The sequence below is a fragment of the Cannabis sativa genome, chromosome X (genome assembly GCF_029168945.1).
Source record: "Cannabis sativa cultivar Pink pepper isolate KNU-18-1 chromosome X, ASM2916894v1, whole genome shotgun sequence".
Classification (NCBI taxonomy): domain Eukaryota; kingdom Viridiplantae; phylum Streptophyta; class Magnoliopsida; order Rosales; family Cannabaceae; genus Cannabis; species Cannabis sativa.
Genome location: NC_083610.1, coordinates 1,109,354 through 1,128,056, shown reverse-complemented (window position 1 = coordinate 1,128,056; position 18,703 = coordinate 1,109,354). Strand labels below are relative to the sequence as shown.

At 29.8% G+C, this 18,703-nt stretch overlaps 1 protein-coding gene and 1 long non-coding RNA gene across 2 annotated transcripts; one reads left to right on the top strand and one right to left on the bottom strand.

Annotated features, from left to right (window-relative positions):
* Positions 1-102: 102 nt before the first annotated feature.
* Positions 103-1,119, bottom strand: LOC115717571 (cytosolic sulfotransferase 15-like). The gene has a single exon (XM_030646559.2). The coding sequence runs from the start codon at positions 1,117-1,119 to the stop codon at positions 103-105; it is 1,017 nt and encodes a 338-aa protein (XP_030502419.2).
* A 4,615-nt stretch (positions 1,120-5,734) lies between these two features.
* Positions 5,735-6,053, top strand: LOC115714730 (uncharacterized). The gene is made up of 2 exons (XR_004011111.2): positions 5,735-5,841; positions 5,941-6,053. It is a non-coding gene; the product is annotated as an uncharacterized LOC115714730 (long non-coding RNA).
* Positions 6,054-18,703: the final 12,650 nt, after the last annotated feature.

The following is an 18,703-nucleotide window of genomic DNA, read 5'->3' as shown; positions in this document are numbered from 1 at the left end:
AATTAAACAATAGTTATATTATATATAGACTTTTTTACATCTTTCCCTCATATGTATAGTTATTATTATTTGCTAATATGCAAAATAATTAAGCTTAAATTATCAAATAAGAGAATTTAACTTATCATGGATTAATTTTTCAACTCGCTCTACTGTTGCCGAACTAAGATGATTAACCCAGTCTCCTACTTCTCCTTTCTTAAAATAGCTTTTATTTTCAAAATATGGCATGAATTTTCCATGTTTATTCACATCCAACTCTTTCAAATTTTTCAAACTACAAAGCTCTAATATTTCATCAATAATACCTAGTGTGTCTTCCTCCAAAGAAAAAGGAAACCCTACAAACTCAGCCAACCTTTTCACTTGAGTTTTAGTGTCCCTTTTCAACTCTTCATACTTGAGAAACATAACCTTTTGAGGATTCTCTACACTTTGCTTCCAATACCCAAGAATATGGCTCCAAAATGGCCCATAAACTTCCACACCATTGCAATATGCATCCACAAACTCCTCTAAAGTCCACTTTGAAGAACAATGGTCGAGGCGATTACCATCATCAGCTTGATTTGCGAAATGCCAATGGGAAACAATAGTATCAAGAGGGTTTCGACAGATGTAAACAATTTGAGATTGCGATTTTATAATAGATTTTGGTAAAGAGTCATAAGGTATGTGAGTGGAGAATAGTCTTGGAGATGGAATGCTTTTTATTAGAGGGGGGTTTTTTTGGTTTCTTGTATACAAATTATACTCAAAAAAGGGTACAAGCTCATGAGGGTTAGAACTAAGCAAAGGGGTGTTGGAGAGTGTTGTGTGGGCTCTATTGATGATTGAGAACAAAAGGGCTTTCAACCAAGTGGTGCCTGATTTTGGCTTTGAGGCTATAATTATGTCTTCATCAAGAGCTTGGAAGTGATTTTGGAATGAAATTATGTTTGGAACAATTGTTGGTGGACACCAAAAGTTTTGGTACAAGCAAAGAGTACTATTTGATCCTAACCATCCTTTGGTTTTAGGGAGTTGGGAAACAAATGCCTCTTTTTCCTTGTTTTGATCTTCATAGCTATATAACTCATTCTCATGTTGTTGGGTACTTATCATCATGGAATCACTCATATTGAATTAATCTATATGAGACTTTGAAGAGAGGTTGGAAGAGCAAAATGGTTATTTATAGATTCATGTAGAAGCACAAATCAATTGATCGGTATTAATTAAATCGTGTAATAAATAAGTATTTACTTAAGAGGTACTTTAGTTATTACACCACTAAATTTAATTTGGTGTTTTGTTTGTTTGACATTTAATACGAACCCTTATAGTAACTATAATGTAACTAGTGTTATATTTAATCTTTTATTAAAAAGACTTAATTTCATGATGGTGACAAATTTTGTTAGATGCTATTGTACGTTTTCAAACTAGTGTTAATAATTAGGGGTGTGTTTGGAAGTAATTGTGTAATTATTAGGTAGGGTAATTACTAGGGTGGTAATTACACAGTTTAGTAATTACACTATATTTTAAAATGAAAGGTGTGTTTGGACATGACGTGGTAATTACATATGAATTCTTAATATCTTGTTTGACAAAATAGTTAGTAATTACATGAGAAAATAATATTTTTAGTAGCTAATGTTTAATGTGGAAAGTTTTTAGTAATTACACAGTGTAATTACATCCAATTCTCATGGGGGGCCATAAAAATTGGAAAGTGTAATTGGAACCCATCAATTACTTCTAATTGCACAGTTACAATGTAATTACCTGACAAACATGTCAAATTGTGTAATTATCTCAAATTATACACAAATCCAATTATAATGTGGCTTTCCAAATGCACCCTAGAAAATTGTTATTATATTTTAATGGTTTATTATGCTCTATGGTGTCCAAAACCATTACGAGATAATACTTTCTATAATTTATGTTGACAATTTTAAATGCTTAATAGTATTTAATTAAAGTGATTTATGTGTACAATTAATATACGGTTATATATACAAATATAATAATAATTTATTAAATTGCACAACAAAAATGTTTATTAACTCATCTCAAAGAAGTTTTAATATTAAGAGAATTGTTATTATATTCTAATGATGTTCAACACTACTATAAGATAATATTTTCTACAAGTTAAATATTGAGAGTTTCAAACGTTGAATAGTATTTTAATTAGAGCAATTTGCGGCGAAACCCCCTTATGTTTTAATTTTTATACACTTAACCTCCTTATCTTTATTTTTGGTGGCAAAACCCCCTTATGTTTTAATTTTTATACACTTAACCCCCTTATCTTTTTTTTTGGTGGCAAAACTCCTTTATGTTTTAATTTTTTACACTTAACCCCTCTATCTTTTGTTTTGGTGGCAAAACCCTTCAGTTTACTTTTCTTTGCAAATTTAAAGTTTTAGTTAAATATTACCGTTAAATACTAACTGGATTACTACTGTATCGACTTCGAGGTTTTACCGTTACATATACAAAGGTTTATACAGTGGTCATCCAGTTGATATTTAACGGTAATATTTAACTGGCGTGTCAAATTTGCAAAGAAAAATAAACATAAGGGGGTTTTGCCACCAAAAAAAGATAAGGGGGTTAAGTGTATAAAAATTAAAACATAAGGGGGTTTTGCCACAAAAAAAAAAGATAAGGGGGTTAAGTGTATAAAAATTAAAACATAAAGGGGTTTTGCCACCAAAAATAAAAATAAGGGGGTTAAGTGTATAAAAATCAAAACATAAGGGGGTTTCGCCGCAAATTGCTCTTTTAATTAAGGTAATTTATGTCTGCAATTAACATACGACTATACATAAAAATAGTTGTAACATAAATGTTTAAGATTATTAAACTATTAATAAACAACATTAATCACTTTAGGAATTACTAATTAATTAATGAGTGATTTCACAAGGAAACTCATTGATTGGTTACTCTAGGAATCAAAAGTATGGCATCAACTTCACTAGGCACAAAAGATTAAACCACAACAAGATCAAAATTCTACTCACCATTATCAAATAATAAAAGTAAGTTAATTTATAACAAGTTTCTTTTCTCGAAAAAAAGTGATAAAAGTAGGATAAATACTATTTTGAGTTGTTTTTTTTTTTATTATTTTTTTTTTCTATTTTGTTAAATGAAAATTTTGACCTTTTATTTTTTAAGATCACTACAAAAAATAACTACTTTTAGTGACAAATTTTTAGTCGTAACATAAATTTTTTGTGACTAAATATGACTTTTAGTCACAATAAAAAAATTACTTGTAACTAAAACATAGTATTTATATACAAATTGTCACTAATTTACTTTTAGTCACAACAAATTATAATTTTTTGTGACTAAAGCCTTTAGCCATGAATCTTTTAGACACAACATAGGAATGATAATTTATAATTAATTACAATTTTTTTACTTTTAGTCACAAATTTTGTTGTGACTAAACGTAAGATTTTTTTTAATGGATGGTACAAGATAATACTGTGAACTCAATTTTTGATAAAAATAAAACCTAATAATAACTTGATCTGAAGGTGTTATATTAAAGATTGGTTACATTTTAGTATATGTTCGCACTAGAAATTGGGTTATGTTTGGTTATTTAAAAAAATGATGAAAATTGAGCTCTTAACATTATTTTGTACAATTTTTAAAAATAATCATTTAATAATATTAAAATATTGCTATTGTAAAAGTCCTAAATATATATAAAATAGTATTATGTATTTAAAAGAAATATAAACATTATTCTGAGTACATAATATATATTGGAGTTTTATTTTTATTATTATTTTTACACTTTAAAATAAATTTTTTTGTATTTTAATAGAATTCCACAGAAAAATTCCTATAGCAACTAACGTAGCAATTTAAATCGCAAATAGTAACCCAAAACATAAGTTTAAAAAAGAAAAGTAAAAAAAATAGCATATAAAGTAATTCCCTATTTATATTTTGAAAAATTATTATATATCAATTATTAATATTTTTTGGGGCTGTTTTCTTGTTTTTTGGTGAAGATTAGATATTAGAACAAATTCGAAAAACATCTAATTATAAAAAATATATTTACGGTGATTTTTTTTTTTTTTTAAAAAAATGAATTTTAATTTAAATAAATACATATATTTTTGTAAGGGATTTTAAATAAAGAGTATTTTAAAATAAAGATAATCGGAGGCTAGGCCCTTGATTTTATTTTTTTTAACAAATATAAATAATGACGAGTATAGATAATATCCAATCTATCGCTATATATCCTTTTTTTTTTTTTCTTTTTTTGAAATAAAAACTAAATAATTCGAATTTAATTAGGAAAATAAAAAACAAAGCCATCCTAGGTAGTCCCTATATATAGAAACGACAATTATGAGATATAATGTATGGTTCATTATTTTCTATTATTGAAATTATATAAAAAAAAAAGTGATAGAATAATGGGGTTTGTTCAATGCATGAAACAAGATGAAAGTGATTTTGAGTATGAAGATGTTGATTTCGAAGGTGAAGATGTTGTTATTCAAGAGATGAAAAGTCTTAAGAATTTGTCTCTAAACATTAATTTGAAGATCACTCCTTCTCTAAACTTTAATAATAACAGTTCTCAACAATTTGATGAGAAGAATCTTCTAGAGAAGAAGAATATGGAGAAGCTTTCGGAAAAGCTTTCTACGTTAGATTGCTTTGCAGAGGAGGTAATTCAAGTGATTCTATTATCCCGAAAGGATGATGATGATGAGAAGTATCTTCAGAGACTACATAAATTTGGTGGCTTAATAACTGCACTAAGCGTTGTGCGAAAATTAATAGCAAAACATAGAAGAGAAATTAATGTTGATATGGAGATGCTAAACAATCATTAGATTGATATAATTTTAGAAGATCGATAGTGCATAAATTAAGATATTTTACTATGCTTTTATTTAAGTAATTATGTATTGATCATAATTTTCTCATTAGTTTAGTTAAGTTTATTTTGCATTATTAATAGTTAATTTTAATTGGTCACACTTTCTCAATATGATGATCAATTTGAAATTTTGTTTTTATCGTATATAGGGCCAAATTAAAGGATATGTATTATTTTAAAATAATTACATAAATTATTATTTTTATTTTTAATTTTTTTTTAATATTTTTATGGTGTTTTATAAAAGTAATATCTACTCTATATAAAGTGTGCCTATATAACTAAAATTCTTGGTTTATGAGAAATTTATGGGTAATTTTTTATTTATTTAATAAAATATTATTTATATATAATAAAATAATAATAAAACCAATCTCATTAATATTTGAACTGATATTTTGTTATTTATTTGTTGATAACGGTATTTGTTTTGATTAAGTATTGTTTGTCAGCAGATAAATTATACTTTCAGGATTTTGATGGAGAAAATCTCCATTGTTTATTCATTTACTCTAAACTAACGCTTGTTGTTTCTGACATTGTTGGCTCGGTTTGAATGATCTTATATGTTAATAGTTTTGTATCATTATAGAGAAGCTTGCTATTATTGGTTTTGCATTGAAACTTTTTGTATCCTTTCCCTTTTTAAAGTTCAAGTAGGAGGTTCACCGCTCTACAAGGTAGATAGGAAGTTGGGTAAAGGTGGGTTTGGGCAGGTTTTTGTTGGTCGTCATGTTACTGGGGGAAGTGATCGCTTGAGCGGTCCTGGAGCAACGGAGGTTCGCTTGTATTTAAATGTCTCAAGTATATATATATATATATATATATATTATATAATGACAGATAGCTTTCTTGCAACAATGTACTTGAGGTCGATAGACGATCAATGTGTGAGTAAAGAGCGAGTACAAATAGTATAGGTTTTCTTTCTTTTCTCTTTATCTCTTTATCTCTTCATCTCCTATCTCTTTGAATTATATTTGTATTTATAATTTTTATTAATTTATTACAAATTTCAGTGATGATAACATTGGGTTCGAGATGCTTGAGGTTGTATTTTGTTGAAAATACAATAAAGAATAAGAAAAATTGTTACAAATGTTATAAAGAAGACATTTATTTAGTGAATCAATTATAATTTGTGTGGAAATCTCAAATTTTGAGTTATATATATACTTGCTTTTCATGTATAGTTATTCTTCATTAATCTAATCCTTATACTTATAATGATTATATTTAGTACTATTCATGAAATCTCCATTCTCCCTAAGCAATACATAGTTTATTGGTTTCTATAATTTTGTGCTAATTTTATTTTATATTTTTTATGTGCCAATTATAAAGTGGTAATATATATATATATCTCATCTTTTCTTAAGGTAGAGTTTATATTCAATTTCATATATTGGCTAATTGTTGGTACTATCTGGTTCTATTTTATCGTAAATTTTTGTCTTATTAAACTAATTATTATACTTTAAGTTACACATTGAGTAAGGTAAAATAATTACCTTAACCTCTGAAATTTATACTTAGTTATGAAGATTTTGACAACAAAGCTCAATACAATTTAAGTAAAATCTTATTTTCAAGTTTAGCAACAAAATTCAAAATGAAGAAAAAAAAAAGTTTGAGCATGAATTTAGTGAAGCTATGAAAATTCAAAACATATACTGCTAAGATATTTTTTGAAACAATAATAATCAATTCTTATTTTTCAAATTAAAACAATATTAAAAAATTATGATAATAAAAAATTAAATTAAATTTAAATGTATACTTAAGATATTTTTCAAAAAATATATAACTTTTATTTTTTCTCAAATTATCTTCAGAATTATTTTAGAATATGTATATATTTTCACATTATATATGTATGACTAAGTTTTTAAATTAATTAATATAGCATATTATTATTAATAAATTAACTACGTTAAATAATAGGTATGGTTATATATGTAGAATATTATTAAAACAATTATTCTATAAATTTTAAAATAAATATCAATAATAATTATTATAATCTATAAAATTGATTATTATATCTATTTTCTATATAGAGTGTGCCTATATAACAGAATTCTTAGTTTATGAGAAATTCATGAATGACTTTTTATTTATATTAAAAATAAAATGGTTTATTAATAAAAATAATATAGTTTATGAGAAATTCATGGGTTACTTTATATAATGAAATAAATAAAATAAATTTCATTAAATCTAAAAAAAATACAATTGGGTTTTTGCTCTATATATTATATATATATATTGCTAAATAATTTTTCTATTTATTTTTTTGGCTCGATCAGGTTATAATTGTTTGTCTCCACATCTAAATCTGAATATATAAAATGTGGCTATATAAACGAATTCTTGGTTTATGAGAAATTATTGACTGACTTTTTTTAAAAATATTATCTTTTTTTATATAAAATGTGGCTATGTAACAGAATTCTCGGTTTAATATTATTATTTATTTTTCTGTCAAAATATTAACAGAATATTCTAATACTTGACAGAATATTCTGATTAGAAAACGTTAATTATAATTGATTAATTTTAGATAAATAATCCTACCAAAATTTAATCTAACAAATTTCTCTCTCTAGAGAAAAAATCCGAGCCTCCAACATAACGTTTACCAGTTTATAACCTTAGTTATAATTTCTTAAGCTATATTTTATAATTTTAATTTTCATATTAAAATTTAAAAAATACTAATGAAGACAACATGCTACATGCTATTATACAAAAGTATTGCATTTATATATCCCACGATGTTTCAAAAATACTTTTGAAAGTTCATATTGAATTAATTATTAATATGTAATAAAAGATATTAGTTATTATATTATTACTTCAAACAAAGGAAAGTTCTAACGGTGCTTTTACTTTCTAATCATCTCTTGGTTTCGGGCAGAAAGTCATATTCATGTGTTATGTGTACGTTAAATTTTTGTTAATAGGCCAGGGAAGAGAGTATAGTCTTACAAAACTTGAAATGTGAACCTGTTGTCAGCATATACATAACCTCAATTTTGGCTTCTTTAACCAGCTGCCACACACAAGTTACTTACTCTAAATTTATAACCATTTACAATTTTTTTAACACTCAAAAAGTTACCAAGTTTGTTTTCTATAGCTCTACTTATTAAGGTAGAAAAATATTTTCAGATTGACTCCTCTATTCCGTTTATTAAATGAATTGTTTTCAAGTTGACACATTAACTTAAAAATGACACAATAATGACCTACTACAAAGTATACACTTATATTCATTCTATTTATTGAGAATCAAAACTTCAATCTTCTCCACTAGATTAGCCAGACACACACAATATTATTTGGACATAAACACAGGACACAATATTATAACTCAAACTCATAAACACTTAGTCGAAACTTGAATGAATAATGCCACTCTTTTAAGTTTTAAGACTATATATGACTAGGCAATTTTGGTTATTGTATTATCATTGCTGCTACATAGTTGATCATTTTTAGATTTTTGATGTGAAATTTTGTGTTGTGAGCTTTTTACAGTTTCTAATAGACTTCAATGAGTAATAGATTTATATAATTATACTTGGAATAAATTTTGATAATGCTGTTTGGTAGATTCCTATTTTGTTATTAGGTAACATAATATTATTATTCGTTAGGTCTGTCACAATTATTAGAATGAATCAATTTAAAATCCTTTCACTATATTGAAAGGTGAGATTGATTTTAATATGAGCTTAATTATATATTTTATTTTGTATATCTATTGTTTTATTTGAAAACAGGTGAATAAATGACTACACTATATACAACAATTAAGGACATCACTCCAACTACAGAAAGTTGGAAGAATAAAATGAGAGTGTTAGAAAAATTTGAAAAGCGGACAAATAAGAGTTCACCACTCAAATATCAAATACTTAATGTTAGCAGACAAAAAAGTATACAATTAGTTAATTTACTGTTGAAATTATCAATACTCTACTAATAAATGCTATATTTTCCGAATTTTTCCTGTACACCCGTTGCAACAAATTATTATTTCATAAATATATATTTTTTTCTTAAAAATAAACACTGGGTAATGATGTTGAACCTAATAATTAATAATATATAGATTTTTTATTTTTAATTGTATTCACTTTTTAATAACGTAGAAAAAAACTAACATAAAATTTAGTATACGTGCCTCGCACGTAACTTTTTGCTAGTATATATATATATATAACAGGAAAATAATATCAAAGTAAACCATAATTTCTGTAAATATAAAAATTATAAAAATATTTAAAATTTTATATAACTGTATTTTATAATTTTATTATTTTTGTATATTTATACTCTCTGAAGAATTTCATGGCTAAAACATTAATGGAAAAAGAAAAAAAAAATATTAATTTTTAGCTATCATTTTATTGGTAAGCCCTTTATTTTTCATTATTCTTTGTCACCGACTTGGCTAATACTTACCAATTTTGTTTCCAAATATAAATATAACAGAAATTAATTACTTGTTATAAAATAATATAAAGTAGATGAGAGAAAAGAAGAAGAAGATGAAGAGAGAAAGAGAATTTCTGAGTTGTTTATTCCAATGGGGTGAACTCCTATTTATACAAATACAAGAGTGAGATATTAAGAAACTAAGAAAAAGGGAAACTAAGAAAAAGAGGAATATTAATTACAATTAATGGTAATAAATAAAAGATTTGGACATCCACATAATTATTAATATTTATAACACTCCCCCTTGGATGTCCATAATAACTGCCTTATTAAAAATCTTGCTGAAAACTTGATCAAAGGAAAAAGAGTATAGTGTAAACTAACTCCTCCTCATTTAAGCATTTGTGGAGATCTTCTGATCGACGAATTTTGATCTTATCTGCCGTCTTCTCAAATGTTGATGTTGATAATAACTTTGTGAATAAGTTTACAAGATTGACACTTGATTAAATATGTTGAACACCAATATGTATTTTCTTGAAGTGTATAAAGAAGAATTTCGTGAAATGTGTTCTAACTCTATCTCCTTCTATGTACCATCCTTTTAGTTGAGCGATGCAAGCAGTATTATCCATGAAGAATTGCTTGGGTTGATACTTCTTTATTGAGTGCAATCCATATGTTTCCCGAATATGCTATGTCAATGATCTCACTCACACACATTCTCTACTTGCTTCATAAAATGCAAGTATGTTAACATGATTTAAAGTTGCCTCTTTAAAAACCTTGTCAGAAAAACCCAGTGGGACAAAATCTGAGCTAAGGAAAAAGAGTACAATATATATTTCATATTCATAACTATTTGCAAGTTGCCTCGTTAAAAACCTTGCCAAGAAAACCCAGTGGGACAAAACCTGAACTAAGGGAAAAAGAGTGCAACATAAATATATCTCCCCCTCATGCACATATGATCCATAAATTTTTTGGTGATAATAAATCTCATAAGATTATTGTTATCACTTTTAAAATATCACCATATATGATCTTTGATCATATATTTTCTATAACTCTTTCAGAGTATGTATGGACTTCTAAATTATAGATGAGGGGTTCGTGGAACATTAGTCTTTATCCAACTAATTGTATCATTCATATGTGTACACAACTTTGTTCATACGAAAATTTAAAATTTCAAGTAGATATGAACATAACACATTAATGGTACTATAAATTTTAATTTGTGACAATGATGGTACTCCAAGACCATATATTTGTTCCATCTTGTTGTATGATCTTAATTTCCATATCAAATGATCATATATTTATAATTCTTGATACATATGAAGTACTTCAGGACTTCAATACTAATGAACAAACTTTATACATTTAATATTTCTCGATATACAAAAGAAATAAAAGTTTGTTTTGCAATTAATCAAAAACTCTTCAAGAGTCTATCACAACGTATAATTTACGTATTTATACTGCATAGACAACCATACGTATTTTTTAAACAATAATTTACTTACATGTCTTTATTTCATACAAAGATCTTTGTCATATAGTGCGCGCGACTTAGAATTTATATCACTTAAGACATGTACTAAATTCTTCTAGAATTTTTAGATAAGGCTTATTTCAAATTCTCACTATATTAGGAGCTCCAAATAAATAATCTTTTGTTGCAACATTTATGTGACACTTATAAATCCTCATAAAATATATTCCAGGCTATAATCAAATCATGATTATATTTTCTCAATATTAAGCCTTACTTCAATCAATCTCATGTCTATGCAAACTTTGTACAACAATTCATTATGTACAAATACATATATGCAAATTTCTCATTAGAAATATTTATTTGCACACCCTACAGGTCTTACTTCACTTTATGCGAGTAAACTTGCCTGGACTGCGTCATAATATTTTGGCCAAAAATCAAAATGTATGTCGATAATTCTCGACAAATTTAATACAATGATCCTTGGTATCTCATGTTAGTTTATTGCATATGCAAACATTCAACATCTATTGTCGACAAAAATTTCATTATATGATAATTTTCTCCCATATTGACATAACTTATAGAGATCTCTTTAAATTACATATTTTTCAAATATGTTTATCATTTATAGGTACCTATATAGAATCACTTCAGGGATTCAATTATGATCAAATGTGTTATGTCTAACTTCTTTTGGGAGTCTCTTCGAGTACCGTTTTCATCACGATTATCATTTTAATACTTTATAACATTAAGGTATCTCCATGAGTACCTCTAGATTTAACAACTTCAGGGCAAATCAAATGAACATTTACTAATAATTTCTACATTGTTCATTTACGCTTCAGGCGTTTTCAATTCATTCTAACTCAACTTTGAATAATATTGATTTGCAGTTGGTATATATCATTTTGAACTATATTGTTCTTATATACTTTGTGCAAGGATCATTTTCAAAAATTATCATCGATCCCAACTGCTTCTCTCCCCCTGATCGAGAGAATTTTTAAAAATTGTGATATCTAATAATATTAATATACCTGTAGGGATTTCAGTATATCACAATGAATCAATATTTATTTAAACTCATATATACTATATGACATTGAACTTCAGGTTCAATAAACTTCAGTTTCAAGTTCAATCCTTATGAACTTAATTCATTTCTAAGAATGAGTCATACGTGTATAATTAGAAATACATAAATTTACACATTTTGTAAATGCATGATCATATAATCTTATCACATCGATAAGAAACTATGCAATAAAAATCTAACAATGGCTCAAGATTGTTAAAGAAATATAATTTAAATATTTTTTATGTGCAAATATATGCACATTCTTCTTTTGAGCCTTATAAATTAACAATGAGAAGAATCTTCTGGTTCTTCAACAAAATTTAGTCAAATCCTTTGACAATTTATTGCATATGATTGATCATGTCAAAATAACTCAATTCATGAACTTCAGGTTCACTATAATTTGTATTTCAATGAAACTTTCAAAAGGTAATGTAAATTCATTACAACATAATCATTACAAGTTTCATTTTTATATACACGAATAATATAATTATATTATTCTCCAAAACATATACACTCTTCAGGAGTCACTATTATGTTTATCAAACTTTATATTTCTTCAGGAATCACTATCATCAATTTAATGATGTGTATAATTTAAAGATACATGACAACTTCATCATGTTATTGTAATGGTCAAATAGATATAACCATAATATATTATTCATTTTTCATGGTATCTTTTTAACAAGTCTAATTTATTAATAGACTATTCATTAGTCTAATTATCATGACGTGATATATTATATATTTAAATGTACAACCAGTACATACAATAAGCTATTTCTTATTACTTTCATAACTAGATAAAAGTTATACATCTAGGTACATACAAATATATTTTACTACTCCAAGTAGCAATTGTATGTAAGACTTCTTCAGGAAGCTTTTCAAATAATCATTTTGTGATTCTTTATCACTTTGATTATATTGGATCACTTTAGTAAATTATATATCCACTTTTGGGAATATACAAACTGAATTATATAGTAACTATATATATATACATATCCTGTACTAACAATAGTTTGAAACTATTGATTTCAAGAAATAATAAAATATGTATATATTAATTTGCTTCTGGCATTACCAATATATGTGAAATCTATATTCTTTGAAATAGAATTTCATGTCTATTCATTCTCTTTAGGTAATGATATTTAAATATTCTAAATGTACAATAAGTTTGTACAATTCACATTCTATTAAATAATCAAGTATACTTTTATCTTGATTATAAGTATGTCCGTACTACAGGCACGCGACCAATATTATTCAATTCCACACATGATATATAAATTTCATGCACTTTGATTATGTGTGGTATCTCATCTTTTAGTTGTTTCCATTTTTTCTGAAAATATTTGAGTAGTAAATAATGTCATTGATTATTTAAAATCATTACATTCACTTCGGGGAATGACGTTGAACAAGTAGAACATTATTATAAATTTCTTAAAAATTTATTACTTGTTCATCCATAAAAAATATAAGAAATTATTCAACAATTTCTTTTACGATATTTCAAAGAATATATGAATGCAATTTTTGCATAGTCTCCAAGATGTATGCAAAATTTAATCTTTAATATATGTCAGATTCAATAATTTCCAACATTGCCAGTAATAACAATGTATAATAACATGACTAATACGAGGAATCTTTAAAAGTAGTTGACTTCAATTCGTATCATTCTCTGCAGGGAATGATGAACAATAAATACATGCCTCATGTATTTAAATAACATTAGTCATGCTCATTGTTATTCTTATACTTTGATGTTTCAATGCAATTTTCTTAACATTCTTTTTAGGTATTCAAAACCCACTATAAAATTGCATCAATAATAATCATTTTTAATGATTATTTAGTTTTTTTTTTTTGAACAAGAAGGAAATCTTTATTCAAACAAGCAAAGAAACACCAAAGAATTGATACAAACACGTAACAAACGACAGCATTTGCACACCACATCACTAGCCACCTAGAAATTACATTGAGAATATGATTATCAAGTTTCCCTTTTCCCCTATTACAACCCATCAAACATCTAGTTTTAACACAAAACTTTATCTCCTTACTCATAGCTCTAACTGTTTTACATTTCATGTCAAAGATACAACAATTTCTGTTCATCCAAACATTGTACAAAGTTGCCAGCACTATTGAATTAAGAACTTTCCCCTGAAAACTGTTAGAAGATCTCGAAAACCAGTCCCTGATATTAGAAGGCCAAGAGAAATCTCCACACCAAGTAGTTACCTCAGAAATAACACTTCGGGTATAATAACAGTTGACAAAAAGGTGGTGATGAGATTCCTTTTCCATACAACATACTGGGCAGCTGTCTGAAGGGATGGACATTATTTTACTAATATTATCTCTGGTAAGCAATTGATCATTCACAATTTGCCACCCAATAAATCTATGCTTTGGAAGGATCAATCTATCCCATATATTCCTAGCATAATCAACACGCTGAACTTGACAGTAAGAGAAATAAAACGATTTAGCATTGAATTTACCTCTCAACTCAGCAGCCATGATTAAGGACTCGTTGATTGTTGATCGAAGCCGAAGTATCTTCTTGAAGTACCAACTCGCATCAAGCTTAAAATCAACTGTCCAAAAGCTCACCCCTCTTAAGTACACTGCATCAATCCACCTCACCCAAAGATTATCCTGTTTGCTCGAGATGGCCCAAATGTACTTTGCCATAAGAGCTATGTTCCACTTCTTTCCCTCCCTGAAACCAAGACCGCCAGAAATCTTGGGAAGACAAACTTTCTCCCATGAAGGAATATGCATCTTGCTCCTATTTCCATTGGAGCCCCAAAGAAAGTCCCTACAACACTTGTCAATAGCCGACGTCATTTTCTGAGGAAGCAAGAACAGATTCATCCAATAGTTCCTGACACCAAGAAGGACCGAATGAATTAGTTGAGCCCTTCCTGCAAAAGAAAGATTCCTACTAGCCCAAGTGTGCAGGTGTTTATGAAGCTTGTCTAGAATGATTCCACAGTCTTCTATTCGCCATTTGGTTGGTCTTAGGTTTACACCAAGATACTTCAAAGGAAAAGAACCCTCCTCCATTTCTAACACTTCCAACAACCTTTGTTTAACAACTGAAGAGATACCCCCAAAGAAAACTGAAGATTTTGCCTTGTTAGCAACAAGACCCGTAGCCTCACTGAAAAGGAGAAATGCCTTTCTCACCATCTGAACTGACTTCTCATTACCTTTGCAAAAGATTATTAGATCGTCTGCAAAGCAAAGGTTTACAAGCCCTAACGATTTGCAAAGAGGGTGGAAACCGAACCCTTTCTTCTTAGAACTCTGAATGAGCAGTCTAGTGAGGTACTCCATAATAAGCACAAAGAGAAGGGGAGACATCGGATCCCCTTGTCGAAGCCCTTTTTCACCCTTGAAAGAGCCTTGAATCCTCCCATTAAGAAGAAGGACATAAGAGGCACCTTGAAGGCAGCTTAAGATCCATGAAATGAACTTAGCAGGGAAGCAGAGACCTTTTAAGAGATCCGTTACAAAGCACCAATCAACCGTGTCATACGCCTTGCTCAGATCAATTTTCATGAGGCAACGCGAGGAAATGTTCTTCCTAGTATAGCCTTTGAGGAGATCCTGCAAGATCAAAACATTGTGAGCTAAAAGTCTCTTTTGAACAAAGGCCCCTTGATTCTCATGAATAAGCCAAGGAAGAACTTCCGCAAGTCTAGAACAGATCATCTTTGAAATACATTTGTAAGTCGTGGTACAACAGGCAATAGGTCTGTAGTCACTAGCTCCTTGGGGGTTATCAAGCTTGGGGATAAGGGATATTGATGTTTCATTGACTTCCTGAGGGAGCTGGCTAGTTTGAAAGAAACCCAGAACAGCCTTGGAGAAGTCCTCACCAATGTCATTCCAACTATTCTTGAAAAATTCAGCACCAAACCCATCAGGACCCGGGCTTTTGGATGAGTGAATTCCAAATAAGGCATCTTTCACATCTTTCTTGCTGAAAGGACGAATCAAGTTCACTTGTTGATTGAGATCAAGCTTATTCCCAAACACCAGACAATCTTCTTCAAGTCTCCTGGTTGCCGAACTTTTCCTCCCCATAAAATTGCGAAAGTGATTTAGGAAGTGATCAATTACCTTGTCATAATCATCTATTACAATCCCATCAACATTATAGGAGCAGATCTTGTTTTCAGCTCTCCGCTTTTTCATTATAGAATGAAAATAGCTGGAGTTTTCATCACCCAATTTTAACCAACTCACTTTGGAATTCTGGCGCAAGTAGCTGAAGTATTGGCTCCGGGCTTCTTGAAACTGTTTATACAGCAATCTTTCTGTATTGATAGCAGAAGGACAGAGAGGATTCGCAGCCAAAAACTCTTGAGCTTCAATGAACTTCTCACGGGTCACCTTGTAACTGACAGTAACCGACTCATTGTTGTTCACATAGCAACTTTTTAGGACATGTTTAATCCTAAAAAGCTGCTGGTGTAAACTTTTCAGATCTGAGACAATGCGCTCCTTCCAAACCTCTAACACCTTTTCTTTATAGCCATCTTTAAGCGTCCAGTGGTTACAAAACCGGAAAGGACGAATGCCACGGTTACTAATCTTGAGGTGCTTAACCAAACAATAGCTATGATCAGAAATAGCTCCCCATTGAAAGCTCGCTGAAGTGTTCGGAAAACTGTCCAGCCAACACTCATTCGTGAAAACTCTGTCCAACTTCGAGTAAACTCGGCTCTTCTTGTCATGGTTATTAGACCACGTAAAGAAGGAACCTAAGGACTTCAACTCATCCACCTGACCCAAGGCAAGCCAATTTTGGCTGTCCACAATCTCACTATCTTTTACTCTTCTACCCCCACTTCTATCATTGTGAGCAAACATAGCATTAAAATCACCAAGGATTATCCAAGGCGCATTCAAATGACCAAAGTTGGCAAGCTTATTCCATAACTCCTTCCTATCAAGTAAGGAATTACTTCCATAAACCGCAGTAAGAAAGAAATCATCTTTATACCCCATCATTTTCAGTTTACAATGAATAAACTGCTTGTCCTCCAACAAAACTTCCACCTTGACGAGCTTGTCAATCCAAACTAACATAATTCTGAACGAAATAACATGGCTGGAATAGAACTTCCAGGTTGGGTTATTCAAAACTAAAGAATTAACTCTATCATGGTGAATTTTAGTCTCAAAGAGAGCCCCAAAACCCACTTTATTTATTTTACAAAGGTCAAGAACCTCACGCTGCTTCTCAACATTATTCAGCCCCCTCACATTCCAACCTAAGATATTAAGACTATCCATTAGGTAGAGTTAAAGAATCTGTAACCACACCTCCCTCAGCATTCACCAAAGCATCATAACCATTACTAGTCAAAGCTTTTGGTTGTGGCTTAAGACCCGGTTTGAACCCTTTCTTTTTAGGAGTAACCCAAGTTTCATCCTTATTATGCATGGAAGAGGCAACTGTATCTCTTGCTGTCTCCTCATTAATCAAAGATCCCTCATTATTACCACCCTCCACATCTCGAGTTAAATCTAAAGAGTCATCCCGAACTCCTTCATGCTGAACCATATCAGCAACTTTCTCAGCTGGTTTAGTCTTACTGCCTTGCTGGTGTTTCTTCCAAACAAAAGGTTTCCCTTTGTTACAATTTGCGAGCGTATGACCAAGCATGTCACAAGCCGCACATTTGGTTGGTAACCACTCATATTCCACCTGCTGTTCAATCAACTGCTTCTTCCCATTAACAAACGTAATTGTTCTTGGCGGCTCATCTTTGATTTCCACATCTACCAAAACTCTTGCATATTTGACCATAGATCTCTCCAAAGTAACCTTGTCAGCCATTATAGGCTTCCCTATTGTGCTAACAAGAGCACTCAAGTTCCTCTTTCCCCAATATTGCAATCCTAATCCATTCAATCTCACCCAAACTGGCACCGATTTAACCATACGAGCAGTATCCATATCTTCCGTCCAAGGTCTAAGGATAACCGGCCTTTTATCAAACTGAATTACACCTGTTTCCAGTATGATATTCCTAGTAACTTCATCCTTAAAGCTAACAAGAGTAAATCCAGAATGCATTCGAACTATCCTATCCACACCCAAACTGCCCCAGATCCTCTTAATGAAGCCCTCAAAAACTTTGAAAGGAGGGTTCGCCCCCAACACTATACACACAATCGAGTTTCTCCAGTAGGAAGCTTCAATTTCAGCTTCCTCTTCATCTATCTTAGCCACCACCTGATCCCCTATTTTTAATGGTTCTGTAAAAGATAATTGCGAGGATGGAGTTCTCACCTGATTTACATTGAACTTGCTCCAAGCAATTTTGGCAGATTCCTGGTAATCCTCCGCCTCAGCTTCATCTGCCCACCGCTTCAGATTAGGGATCGTAATCGAAGGATCTGTGCTCTGCTCCTTCTCCGGTTCCAGCTCGTCACAGGGGTCCAAGAAAATTTCAGGATGGACATCGTCTTCGTGGATTGAAGGAACCTCCGGACTTGATCTCAGTTTGCTTGCTCCAGCCGCACCTGGCTTCGAAGTTCCCTTTCGCCTCTTCGCCATGGAAGGGGAAAACGGAGCTCCACACAATGATTCTTTAGTTGTATTCACATAAATACAATCATTTTTTTTTTGACAAATATAAAACATTTACTTCAGGAAATGTTTGTCAAAATCTATATCGATATTAGATTACTTTTC